Raw genomic sequence first — 12,938 nt, 5'->3', positions numbered from 1 at the left:
GGATGGGATGGGAGGAGGCAGGTTTGCTTTTCCAATATGAGCTGGGGCTAACGGGGACGGAGGGCTCTGCCGAAGTGGAGCAGGGGAGACTGAGGCTGGGAGGGATGCAGCCGCTCCCAGCGTGAGGCAGAGGAGATGTGGGGAGAAGGGAGCAGCGGAGTGCAGGTGCAGACTGGGGAAGCATCACTGACATCTCTCCAACCCTTCCCCAGGTCCCCCATCAGCAGCCTGCCGACCCTCTTCGACCAGACAGTGTCCTGTAGCAGCAGCGGGCAGCTGGAGAATGTTCCCCAGGCTACCCCAAACATCGAGCAGCTCCTGGAGAAGCAGGGCAATGGGGAAGCCGGCGTAAACAGTGAGTCACTCAGGGCATGGGCTGTGGGAGGAGAGGTCCTTGTGCATGTTTGTGTGGGAGCCAGCTGGGATTTTGCCCACAGGCAAAGGAGCCGGGTGGGGGACAAAGCGCTAGTCTGTGCCATAGGGGAGTAGCTGGCAGTGGGTCTGTGATCTGGGGCCAGTCTCCTCCCCCAGTGTGGTCTAATTGTGGTACCTCCTGTGGATCCCCTTCTCCTCTTTCCTCCGTCTGCCATTCTCTCCCCTGACCCTGGCCCCCATCCCCCCTTCCGTTCCCTGCAGTTGTAGAAATGCTCAAAGCCCTGCACTCGCTGCAGAAGGAGAACCAGCGGCTCCAGGAGCAGATCATGACGCTGACGGCCAAGAAGGAGCGTTTGCAGCTCCTCAACGTCCAGCTCTCTGTCCCTTTCCCCGTGGTGACCAGCAGTAACGGCCCAGGCAGCCAGGCCCAGTACATCCTGCCTCCCAACGGTGAGGGGACCCGGTGGGATGCATCACCCTGTGCCCTTTCATAGTGGTGCCCTGGGGTGGGCAGGAGGGGGTCACAGTGGGGAGGATATGACCCATTTATCTCTCTGTAGCCACTGGCAGCATGCACTGTCCTTTGCTATCGCTGTGGCAATGTCAGGCTCCACCCCTGACTCTGCATCCTCACTTCTTTCCTCCGTACAGTCTGCAACGATTCCCTGAGCATCAGCAAGAGCCCCCCATGCAAGAACAGCTTTGGGATCGAGAACTCGCTCTCCACTTCCTCTGAGGTACACTGGCCACTGCATCTGCCAGCCAGCTGGGGCAGAGACTCGGGGAGGGAACAGAGCAGCACAGTCCCAGTACTCTGACGTGATAGCCAGCTTGCAAAGCCTTGTCATCCAGGCCCAGAAATCAGGTTTCTTTCTCTGGAGTGCCTGTTCTTCAGCTCATCTCTGAGTAGAGTAGCTGAGGCTGGGAGCGTGAGGTGAGAATGCTTTTAGGTTATTCTGGCCGCACTTCTAGAGATCCAGCAAAGCATGTCTGAGTTCTGGGATCCCTCTGAGCATACACCTGCACTTGCACTCACAGCCCCCCTTCCCACCTCCCGCTTCTGCCCAAAGCACCCTTGGAGCTGAGCTGACCTTTCACAAGCTGCCCCAGTCCGATGCTCTTATGTCCGTTTCTCCCCCAGGACCCTCATTCAGGTTGCCCCAGCAGGAGCAGCTCTTCCCTGTCCTTCCACAGCACTCCTCCGCCCCTGCCCATGCTGCAGCAGAGTCCTGCCTCGCTACCCCTGCCCGGGGTGCAGCAGGTGAATGGCCTGGCCAGGGTGGCAGGCAGCGGGCTGGGGGGAGGCACCACTGCCAGCCACAGCCTCTCCACGGTGCCCATGGTGGACGGCCTGATGGGGACCCTGGCAGGAGGCCAGCAGATGCCCATCAACGGGATCCTGGGGAATCTGAACGGAGCTCAGGCCGCCCAGCCTCCGAGCGCGCTGACGCAGGCGAGCGGGCCTCCGACCTTGCAGCTCTCCACCAGCCTGAGCAGGTGAGGATGGGGAGCTCGCGGGGACAGCCCTGCCCTCTCCAGCAGAAGCTTAGCACCGGGAGGGAGGGAGGCCCTATGTATGCAGGACCAAGACGGGCTGCGCTCACATTCCCTGCCCTGCTCCCCTTGCAGCATGCCCAGCCTGAGTCCCCTGACAGAGCAGCAGCGGCACGTCTTGCACCAACACGAACAACAGCTCCAGCAGCTTCAGCAGCTCCTGACTTCCCAGCCGCTTAATCCGGTAAGTGTGCCTGCTGGCACCTTTTATCTGATGAGCTGTTTAATGGGAAAGCCTTGGAGCAGAGAGCAAAATTTAGGGCTTCCTCCTTCACATGAATCCCCTGCCCACAGGGCTGCAAGAGTCATGTGCCTTTTCCTTGGCTCTGGGCTGCTGTGGGTGGAGTGAGGAGAAAAGCTTTAGGCAGGAAGGTGCGGCACCTCCTGGAGGGAGGGAGATGGGGATTTGAACTTTTTTGTACAAAGGAAAAAGTTTAATCTGGGTTTCCCACATCCTGAGGGTGTGAGAACATGGTAAGGCTAAGCCACCACAAAATCAGGCGTGCTGTTACCTCCTCCAGCCATCTTTGAATGCAAATCATGTCTGCTCCTGCTGCCAGAGCACACTGGTCTCTGGGCTTGCAGATGTGCTGAGGCCCACAGGAGAAGAGGAACTTGCTTGAGGACACTACTTGAGTTTAGAAAGAGATATGCACCAAACTGCTTAGTCCTGAGGGAGGTGAGCTGTGTCTGGGCACATTAACATGGTGAACTGGAGATGCCAGGGAGACTTGTAACGTGCAGGTGGCTGAGGACTTCGGGGTCAGAAGAAGGATCAGGCAGCTGTTCTGAGGATCTTGGCTCTTTGCCTGCATCCTCGCGGGTAAAACAGCAGCCCCATCCCAGGCTGTTGTGGGAACGGCTGCACGGATAGATGGTAAACAAGCCCCTGAGTGTGTAAGAACCGCATTCACTTGCCCTGCAGAAACCTGTGGTGTCCCTCCCCTGCGGTGGAGTTGCACGGGAGTGCTAACAGTTCCCATCAATGAAGCTGTGCTCATTTATATCTCCCATGAACTTGGCCCATTGCTTTGGATAGATTTCTGGGTCAGGCTATTTATAACCCAGGAAAAGCAAATTTCAAAGGGCTTCTCTTTACAGCAGCTGATGTCACCGTGTCATCAGCTGCATCCCTGTGGGTACGGGAACAATGTCAGCTCTCAGCCTGCCGCATTGGTCGATGGTTGCTATAGTGATTTCCGCAGTTTGGTTGGATTCGAGGGCATCCCTCTGGGTGCAGGTGAGCTGTGGCCCTTGTCCCCCCGAGTCCGGCTCACCTACACTGACCCTGTGGGTCAGGGCCGAGCTGTGAAGTGGGATGGGCTGGGGAAGGAAATTAGCAGCCAATCTAGAAATTCAGGATAGTGAATACCACAGACTTAAAATCCATGAGTCAATTGATTGGAAAGAGCGGAGTAGATTTGTGTGCCTGCAGGTGTCTTAGTGAGCGTTAGCTAATCCTACGCTTCGTGAAACAACAGGGTTGGAAAGGTCATAAGCACAGGCTGTTAATGAACACAAGACAGACTGTTCCTCTCTCTACCTATAGAGATGTGATCAAGGGGACTTTCTCCCTGTCCCCAGTAGCGTTGCCTGGGATGGAGTGTGCCCATGAGTCTCCCGGCTCCTTTGTATTAGGTGTTGCCTCTTCCTGAGCCCTTTATCCCTTCTTTGACTTCTCTTCCTCACCTTTCCCTGCAGGAGCAGCAGGCCCTGGTGTTCCAGATGATGCAGCAAATCCAGCAGAAGAGGGAGCTGCAGCGGCTGCAGATGACAAGCTCGTCCCAGCTGTCCATGACCAGCCTCCTGGCAGCCACCTCTGCCCCCCTGCACTCCAGCACCAGCGCCCTGATGACCTCGGCCCCCCAGCCGCCCCCCAGCAGCAGCTCTCTCCTGGCCTCCCTCTCCCCCCAGCAGCTCAACCCTAGCAATGCCCTCATGGCCCCCCAGGCCACTCCACCACTCAGCACTCCTGGGAACAGCCTCCTGGCTTCGGGGACAGGCATCCCACCCGTCCTTACAGCACAGACTAACCCGTTTCTCAACCTGCAGGCTGATGGCAACACCCCGAAAGGAACGGTGCGTATGCTGCTAGCACTACCCTAACCCCACTGAGCTCATGGTGCTAGGCGCTGTACAGACCCGGGGAGAGACAGTCTGCGCTACAGTTAACTTGGGGGAGCAAGGGCACTGCTTAGGCAACAGAGCCAGAATGCTCCACTGGCTTTGCTGCATCCCTGACTAGCCAGTGTCACGTCCTGATCCTACCTCCAAGGACTTCTGTAGGGCCCAGACAGGGTCGCAGGTAGGCACAGAGGCTCCCAAGGTGCCCTTCCGTGTGTGTGTGTGTGTGCAGACACACACCAGACCTGCTGCAGAAGCAAGGCAGAGACAGGCCATAGATTTGTCTCCGTTAACCCTAGGACTTGGATGGGACAATGTGCCCCTGGCAGTGCTGGCCCTATTGGAGCCTCGTGATGAAATACGAAGGTGACTGCATGTTGAAACCCAGGGTTTAGAAGGAATCTTGCACCCAAGAGGAGGGGTTGTGAAGAGGTTTACAGCCTCTCTGTAAAGCAGCCTTGTACTGGAGCACCAGTGTCTAGGGACTGATGGTGTGATACTTTCATCTCTCCTCCATCCCTCCCCTGGCCTATACCTGTACCCAGAAGGTCCAGCCCTGGTTGGAGACATTTAGGAGCCAAAGGCCAGGGTTGAGGGGCCAGTTCGGCCTGAACTGGGCAGAGGGGAAACCTGGGGCTCCCGTGTCTCCGTTGATCTCGGAGGAGCCTGAGAGTTCGCGGTGAGCAGGGCCAGGTCCGCAGCACAGCAGGGCTCTCTGCTTCTGCTCCCTCATGTTGCTGCCCGTCCAGTACTGATACCTGTCTCCTCTGCGTCTCTTTTTCTGTTTGTTTTTTAAAGAGCATGAATGAAAAGGGAGCTCCTCTTACCCAGGACAAGGGCTAAGCTCCCCCCTCACCCTGAACAAACCAGCAGCCAACTCCTCTCAGCCAGGGGAATGTGGCTTTCCACAGTCAACTTTGATACTGTTAGAGCAATGAGCACAAGGCTTCCAAGAAGCATTTCCTGCCACTGGGCAATGCCAAGAGGTGCTTTGGAAGACAGTACATCTCTGACCAAGCCCTGGTATCGGGAGGAGCGAAGGTGGGGGGCTGCCCGCCGCCCTGGTCCGTGCCACACATGCTCAAAGTGAAGCTGTGTTTCCGTGCAGAGTGGAGGAGAGAGTTAACACCAGATGCCTGCCAGTCTCCTCCCTGCCCTTGAGTGCGAGCGTGTGTTCGCCTGTGGGTAGCCCCCCAGGCCGAGGCACTAGAGACCATCGAGCATCCTTGGCCAAGACCTTGGTGGAGGGAGGCCCCTCTGCTGAGGACTCCTTTCTGCACGGTGCAGAGGAATGTGGCAGTGCCGTCGGAGGCAGCACTGGATGTGACGCAGCTGGGGAAGTGGGACGTGGTGGCAGTGCCTACGTGGTCTGCTTCGCCCAGATGGGGAGGTTAAGAAGAAGTCCTGTAGCTGAGATTTCTCACCTGCTTTTCATCTGCTGGGCTCTTAGGATGCTCTTCTCTCTATAGCCATCATATGAAGCCCCGACACCTCAGCTGGATCCAAACCCAGCCTGAAAAGACACAAGCAGTGGAGCGATGGGTAAGGACTGGTCCATGGGGAGGAGGTGATAACCACCTACTTCTTTAAAGGACATTGCTACATCTGCTCTGCCAGCTGCTGTCGGTTCGGTGCTGTACTTCTCACGTGAAAAGCACACTCCTGCTCCTTGTGCCATCTCTCACTCTTTCCTTCCAAGATTTCCAAAGGCTAAAATTTCAGCTTGCAAAAAGGGGCTGTAGCCAGTATTACCCCTGTCGTAGCCAACTTCAGAAGGTGCATCTGAACCTGGCAGTTGTTTCCCAGGCCTAAGCTGGGAGATAGAAATGTGTGTGGGGAAGAGAGAATCCCAAATCCGGTACTTGTTCTTTCTTACCCACCACAAATCACTCCAGTCTGGCAAAACCACGTTCTTCCACTGGTCTTGGGCACTTCAGAAAAGGGATCTCCAAGCAATGGGACAATTACCAGTCTCCTGAGCTAGGACATCAGACCCTTCGTTGTTCTCCACCTTTTGACCTTAACTCCGTCTTGTAGCCTGGAACCTCAGCAATGAAATCGGCTTCCTCTGAGCTTGGATGTGATGGATTGATTGAAGGACAGGTGGGGCAGCTCTGGGGGAAGGGGAACATCTACGTCAAACGTACAAATGCCCCTTCTTTTCCTTATCTGCTGGTTAAATCCCGAGCTCCTGGGGGCAGGCGGGAAGACTCCAGCTAATAGAAACTCTGAGGGTCTTAAAAACAAAAACAAAAAAAAAATTGTCAGACCTTAATGGATATTTTTCAGCACATCCCCACTGCCTCTAACTAGTTTGCACTATTCAAATTTGTCAGCAGTGGGTTTGTGCTGATAGTACTAGAAAAACTTGTTATAGGCAAGACTCATCTGCTAAATATCTTTCTTCCTTTTAATTTTATTTTCTTTTCTTTCTTTTCTTTTTTTTTGTGTGTTTGTTTGGAAGATTGTCACCACAATGGTTGAATAAGGCTAAAAGGAGAGAAAAATACCTTTCTGATCTCAGCCTCCAGTTCTGTGAACTGGGCAGAACACTGCTGTCTGCTCAGAAATATATATATTATATATATATATAATTTTTTTTTTATAAAGAAAAGCTAATGTTTTAACAAGGTTAAGAAGCTATTGGAAAGATGGAGATGGCAGCTAAAAGTGGAAATGCAGGAGAAAAAAAAAAAGTCTGCCTTCCTTGTGGTCTCTGCAGCACAGACCTAGAGAGGAGCACTGAACTGTGGCTCTTGCTGACACATTCCCTGTCCCCAGCCACCTCCCGAGTAAGTCACGGGCTGAGCTGTGCCGCCTTCCATCCGCCTGGTACTTACAAACTGTGAATGAGATCTTTCAGTTGCAAATGGTTTGACTCTAATTTTGGCTCCCTGTCCCTGAAATTGCTCTGGCACAACTGTGTGCTTGCACTTTTTTTTAATTTTTTTTTTTTTTTCTTTTTCCTCCCCCAGCTGTGTTGTCCCCCCTCCCCTCTGCGCCACGCAAACCGCCCCGGTGCAGAGACCCACTGCTCAGTGCAGGATCCGTTTCTGCGGTGGGCGTCTTGCCTTGCTGCCCCCTCCACATGTGAGGAGTCTTGGGCTTGAAAGTAACATGCAGAATGGCTGTTTCAGGGCTGCTGTGCTAAATTCAGCCCTGAAGTGCCCTGTTTGTGCGTGTGATGGCTGCGTGGATGTGAAGGCTGTACCTGCCAACCTTTGGCAAGCAACAGGTCCTTGGGATTTGGGAACAGATTTTCCTTAGCGCTGGTTTGGGTCAGCAAGATGATGGACAGAAGTGTTAGGGGTGAAACAGTGGCTGTTAAATGTGCAGATGTGGTCTCTGCCAGCTGCTTGCCCAGCTGCGTTTGTCTGGGGTTTGATTTTTATTTTATTTTTTACTCTTAAGGTCCCAAATTTGCGTTGCCACCTGTTTTGCTGTCACACTGACCATCAGCACGGCCTTCAGACCAATCTGTAACCACAAGGGCCTGATATCGTGTCCAGACCTGGTCAAACTCTTCCCAAATTTAACCACATTTCACGCCCTGAAATTAGAAACATGCCAGTACCAGAAAGAAAGGGGATGGGAAGGAGGGAAGGCTGGTTGGCATCTACCCCTTGTGTAGCGAGTTGTAGTACAACATGCGTTGTCTCCCAGGACAAACAAAAACCACGTTCAGATCAGTGGTTTGGTGCCCAAATCCCTGGGCAACAACAGAAAACTTGCAGGGGGTCGGTGAGAGGTACTTAATGGTGTGTTTGCAGTCCGGAGGCTGAAACGTGCTGTACGGGGCTCCTCACTGCTACTGGGAAAGTATTTGGGAGCCCACACATCGGAAGAGGTTGGAAATCGAGGACTGAAGTCGAGCAATCAGTTTTGTAGGCAGGATCGCTGTTAAAAGCAGGGAGGGCTGAGCTACACCGCGTCCCTGGTTCCCCTCTGCTCTGTGCTGGCCATGCCATTGGTTTTTGTTGGTGGCAGGAGTTTGAGTACAAAGCCCCTCCACTCTCCAGGGCTTTCTGGAGCAGGGAGGGACGAGGCTGGAGAGGACGAGCAGGGGAAGAGACATATAGCACTTACACATTTCTCTGACATCTTCCAAAGGCGCCCGGTCCCTTTGAAGTGTGCTCCTTGTCTAATCGCCTCAACCTGTCCCAGAGCCAAAGGTCCCTTTGGCAGATTGAGGGGAGAAGAAGGGGGCACTGCTGGAAGGTCGACATTAAACATTTCTATCTCTGTGAAAAAGAGGGAGAGCAGGGGAAAGCAAAAATAAAAGCTAAAGATTATCTGTGTTTCAGTTGCACTGGGGTACGTTTCTTTACCCGTTTTGATGCTAATGTCTCATTTAGTATGTTGCATGTGTCTTTTTTGTTTTGATTTGTTTTTTTATTAAATAAAAGAGAAAAATGTGTATATTTTTGGCAATTTAAGGTAATGTAGCTAAGATATATTTTTTTCACGCTGCTTGACTGTTCTTTATTATAATAAATAATATTAATATTAATATCAAAGACTTTTTTAATACAGCTAGGGTTTCAAAATTTAAATGAGAATAGGGTCTTGTGGGATTAACTTCCTGTGGCTGTGCTGAGGTCCTGTTGCCCGCAGTGCACACAGATGCACACTCCGATGCTCTCGAGGAGGCAGGAGCGAGGCCCGGGGAGGGTTTCTCAGCCTGGCTCCTTCCTGGCTTTGCACCTCGGGAATGAAGGGAGACCAGGGTGAGGGAGGAGGAGTTGGTTGTTGTTTCATGAGCAAAAAGGTCGCTCCCCCGCTCCCAAGAACAGCGATAGCCCCTGCTGATCAGCAGAGATGCCCAAAACCAAACTCATTGACCTTGTAAGCTTTCCAGCTGGCTTCTCGGTCCTCCCCTCTCCCAAGAGTTTGTTTCTCCTAAGCACCAAAGGGAAGGGCTTGTGGTGTTTCTGCTTTGTTCTGTTTTTCCCCCAAACAGCTCTGCATAGCTGGGTGATGAGGTCTCTTCAAAATATGGTTTGGAGACATGTCCTGCTCTTGAGAAAACCAGCTCCCACTCCAGTGCTCAGCTCTTAGATCTGGCTTGGCACTTCAATGGGTCATGCTTCAAAACTGCATGTTTTTCTGTCTCGTAACCCACAGGCTCCATGGTTCTGCCTTCTCCTTCTGCTTTTAAATCTGAAGCTGGTTTTACTGACCTTTTGTTTTTCCCCAGCCATGTGTGCCCACATCCCGTCAACGAGGTGAACCCTGCTTGCCTTCTGGGTTCACAGGGCTCCTTTAAAAGGCCCAGGAGAAGTTCTCCCCCAGCACCTGATTCTTCTGCAGGGCTTTTCTCGCTCTCATTGACCAGCAGTCAGCATTGCACCTGGGGGGAGGATATTGGAGGCCAAAGAATTTGCCCAGGTTTCTCCAGACAGCCCGAGAGCTGTCAGGAAGGGAGTGCAGAGTGAACTGGAGACACAGGAGTTGATAGGTTTGGGTCATCCAGAGGAAGCAGAGTTTGGCATGTAAAGGCTGGTCTTGCAGAGTTGGGTCATCAAATGCTTTGGGTTGTTGGAGGAAACTTTCAGCTGTTTTTTGAAGGGAAAAGGAGGTTTGGTGTCTGGTTCTGAGGACGTGGTTGGTTGCTCTCTGCAGTAGCTGGTAGCTGCAAAACCTCCTCTTCTGTGCCTGTTTGTGGTTAGTGCCGGGGTGCAGGCTGGGAGCGAGACGCAGGGGATGCCTGTGGAGCAGCAGGGTCATAGATCTAGTTCAGCTGTGTTTCTTGGAGCCCTGAAACATGAAAAAAAAAAAAAAAATTAATATTTCCGCAGAGTTATGTTGGCTTGTTTCTGGCATGGTTCTCCTCTTTCCACTGCTTGGCTCTTGGTAGCATGTCTGTTCATGTTTTGCATGGATGGGGACTGGAGAGACACGAGAGGAAGATGCTGAGCAATGTTCAGTGGTTTTGTACCCAAGGAGCAGGTCATGGCATCTTCTTGGATCAGGATAATGGGAGAAACGCATCTGTAGCTGGTGCCTGAAATGCAGCTGTCCGAGCAATCCTATGCAGAGCCCCTCTCTTCCACAGGCCTCCTCCGCTCCAGGTCTCTCCCAGCCGGTCACCAGTGTCCCCTGGACGCAGCTCTTGTATGAACGGGGGGGGGCTCCCTTGGCCCTGGCACCCACCGAACTCTGCAAACCCCTGGTTTTCTCTCTGTTTCCACACTGGCACGTGTGCTCTAGCTGTGAGCTGGCTGCCCCAGCGGGACGGGGCCGGTTCAGACTCCGGCCCCGTCCACGCAGAGTACATGGCTGCAGATGGGCTGAGCCCCTTGGCTCCATACCAAAGACAATATAGACAGAGATGAGGTCTTCTCACATGCTCAGTAGAAGACTCCAGAGAAGACATACCAAGCAGATGGTGTCATTCTCTTTGGGGTGAAATGTTCAGGCTAGTTGGCAGGGTGAGAGGTGACCGATACGTCTGAAGCGAGCGGGGATCCAGCCCGCTGCGGCGGTGGAGGGTGTCCCTCGGGAGCTCAGAACAGGCGGCGGTTGTTTGCCGTGACCGGTGGATCGGCTCGAGGACGCAGAAGCTTTCCTGCTGCAGAGAAGGACATCTGCCTGGGGGCTTCTCCGTTCAGGGCAAGTCCATCCTTCGGTCTAAACTGTCCTGCCTGTCCCCAAGACCTCTCCGAAGGACAGCGTAGCCATGGCTTGCACCAGGGGCCAGCTGTAACGCAGCAGCGGTGCCAGTCACTGCACAAACCTTTCAAGTTAAAGCCCGGTTTGTTTGCACGCCCCTCTCCAGCGCACGCGTCGCCCCATCCAGATGGTGATAAGGGCTTTGCTCTGCTTTGTGTTTGCTGTTAAGGAGACCTGCGTCATCTGTCAGGTTCCAGCCTGGACGGGGCCGAGCAGGCAGCCCTGTGCCCAAAGTGGTTTTTCAAGGGCTCTCTTCCAGCCCAGCCGGTCCGTCAGAGCTGGCAGCTCATGCTGCTCTGTTATTTACCGTTGCCCTTGGTATATGCTGTGCTGTGCGGTTTCTTAAACCCACATAAGTAAAAATAATCAAGTGCCTGTGATCAAAACAGCCTTGAGGCAGGGAGTTGAATGGGTCCCTGGTGCCTCTCCTTTGTGCATTTAGTTTAAGAAACGGGAGTTGTCATAAAGGCTGTGGATGTCACCTTTGCAGGAAAGGGTGAAGTAGCAATAATTTTAATAGTAACTTTGCAGCAGCAGATCTGAAACTGCAATTCAGAGGTGTCGTCTCGTCTCCCGTTTTCCAGATGGGGAAGCAGAGGCACAGAGAGGACTAATTTGCTGAGGAGCCCGGTCTCCTGCACTTTGTTCTTCCCTCCCCTGCCCAGAAAAGGGACCCCAGCTCTGTGGTACCCACCAGTGGGAAGCGTGGGCTCCTGGGTGTCCCATGTGGCTTCAATCCTGCAGGGAAGCTTCTTGGGACCGTGGGGTCCAGAGAGAGCCCAAGAGCTCATTAACTTGTGCAGCTGCCAGCCCTTCTGGTCTTTATAGCGGCGTGTAATGGGCACAGTCCAGCTCTGGCTGTGACTTTCCGTGTCTGTCAGGGCAACTGCTGCTGTGTGGGGGCAGCGAGGAAAGGTAGAACCTTTCCTTTGGCTCCGTGGGTTTTGTGTGAGATTCTCGGCACAGAAAATCCCGTCCTAACCCACTGCTGCCTGCCTCAGGACATCAGACCCGGGGCATCGCTGCAGTGGGAGCTGCAGAGTGCGGATGGGGGGTTAGATAGGTGGGAGCAGCAGCACTACAAGGAAAGGATTTTTTTTTTTTTTTTTTTTTTTGCTGGTGAGACCTTTGCCAAGGTTGCGCTCAGAGGGAGGGTTTGGTTTGGGCTCAGCCAAACCCCCACGCCCTCATTTATCCCTTCCCTCCCTGGTGTACGTGGTGGAGCCGCTCTGCCTGGACAGGTTCCGCCCCCCCACAGCTCCCTGCCACAAACCCGCTGCTCAAACTGGAGTAATGTCTGGCCTGATGGAGGGAGGGAAGTTTTATGTGGGTTTTTTTTTAACTGATATTTCAAAATTTATCATAATTTGAGGGCATTGGTTTGTGCTACCAATGGTTAAAAAGTAGGAAAATGGAAAAACTCTGTTTAGTTGACGATTATAATTTTAATTTTGAAAACTCATCAATATCCTGCCCAGCAGCGCCGATCTGTGACTGCGCTCCAAATTACATGTGATATCACAGCTAAAGGGTAAAGCGCAGAAAACCCCTCCAGGGTCTGGTTTGTATTTTTAATTTAAGCAGCAAATGCGAAGTTTTAGCACCTGCCTGGGCCGTAGGGAGCCTCTGCTGACGCCCATCCGCGGATGCAGCCTCTGCAAGACAGTTTAATCAAAAAGTGCTTGCAGACCTAGAGGCCGCAGTGAGCGGGAGGGTCTGGGATCCAGGTTATGGGGGGATCAAACTAAACGATCGGCTGCAGACAGATCCCTTCGTAGGCACAGCCGGGGGTGTTCCTGCCCCTTGGTAGCTGTTTGGTCCTACTCCTTAGGAAAGCAGGGAAGCTGGAGGGGTCTGTCCCTGTTCAGGACAGCCCCTGCCCATGTGCACAGCCTGGATTTCGGAGGGGTTTAAGCACATCCTCAGAGTTAGGAGGGGTCCCCGTGGCAGAGTCGGTCTCGAGTGGGCCAAAGGGGCCCGTGGAAAAGGGATGATGAGCACAAGAGAGTGAGGAGAGAAGCGGCGAGTTGCAAATACAAGAGCATAAACATAGAAGCAGATATTTGTAGGGTTTTTTTTCCTAAGAAAATGTTTTTATTTGAAAACTACATGGCCAGATTTATAGCTGGGAATGTACGTACTTTCTTACATATTTGTACAACTGATGCGTGTTGGCGTCTTCCGCGCTCACTGCGGGGGACTCAAGGGGAGGA

At 53.2% G+C, this 12,938-nt stretch overlaps 1 protein-coding gene across 3 annotated transcripts in view; it reads left to right on the top strand.

Moving 5' to 3' along the window:
• Positions 1–12,803, top strand: part of MLLT6 (MLLT6, PHD finger containing) — a 51,249-nt gene extending 38,446 nt beyond the window's left edge. For all 3 annotated transcript variants that reach the window (XM_069786439.1, XM_069786438.1, XM_069786441.1), the window contains exons 14-20: positions 213–355; positions 637–825; positions 1,027–1,112; positions 1,517–1,872; positions 2,005–2,113; positions 3,631–4,008; positions 4,852–12,803. In XM_069786439.1, the coding sequence (XP_069642540.1) occupies positions 213–355; positions 637–825; positions 1,027–1,112; positions 1,517–1,872; positions 2,005–2,113; positions 3,631–4,008; positions 4,852–4,896 (1,306 nt within the window). In that variant the 3' untranslated portion in view covers positions 4,897–12,803. The remainder of the gene's footprint in view (positions 1–212; positions 356–636; positions 826–1,026; positions 1,113–1,516; positions 1,873–2,004; positions 2,114–3,630; positions 4,009–4,851) is intronic.
• The last annotated feature ends 135 nt before the right edge of the window (positions 12,804–12,938 follow it).

The sequence above is a fragment of the Haliaeetus albicilla genome, chromosome 7 (assembly GCF_947461875.1).
Source record: "Haliaeetus albicilla chromosome 7, bHalAlb1.1, whole genome shotgun sequence".
NCBI classification, from domain to species: Eukaryota; Metazoa; Chordata; class Aves; order Accipitriformes; family Accipitridae; genus Haliaeetus; species Haliaeetus albicilla.
This window is presented reverse-complemented; position numbering and strand designations above follow the sequence as displayed.